Consider the following 266-nt stretch of genomic DNA (forward strand, 5'->3'; position numbering starts at 1 on the left):
ATCCCTGATGTGGATGCTGAAGTCGGTGTCAGACTCATCCACTGCCCTCATCACGCGGGGGATGGAGAATGTCTGGTCATAGATGGTCTCGTTCCCATCGCCCCAGCCCTTCAGCCACCTCACGGGGCCATTGGGACCGCCTTTGGACACGGTGCAGGTCAGGGTGAGCGTGTCCCCCACTGTCACCGACACCTTGTCCTGGGGCTGCTGCAGCTCGAAGCGCTGACCCACCTGGGCACCTGCATCTGGGCACAGGACAGGGGGGT

General features: G+C 62.8%; 1 protein-coding gene across 1 annotated transcript; it reads right to left on the minus strand.

Annotated features, from left to right (window-relative positions):
* Positions 1-54: 54 nt before the first annotated feature.
* LOC104461356 (signal-regulatory protein beta-2-like) lies at positions 55-222 on the minus strand (the record flags this gene model as incomplete). The annotated part of the gene is made up of 1 exon (XM_010072912.1): positions 55-222. A coding segment is annotated over one exon (168 nt), but the record flags the coding sequence as incomplete, so codon positions are not given.
* Between the last annotated feature and the right edge of the window lie 44 nt (positions 223-266).

The sequence above is a fragment of the Pterocles gutturalis genome, unplaced genomic scaffold (genome assembly GCF_000699245.1).
Source record: "Pterocles gutturalis isolate BGI_N339 unplaced genomic scaffold, ASM69924v1 scaffold42442, whole genome shotgun sequence".
NCBI classification, from domain to species: domain Eukaryota; kingdom Metazoa; phylum Chordata; class Aves; order Pterocliformes; family Pteroclidae; genus Pterocles; species Pterocles gutturalis.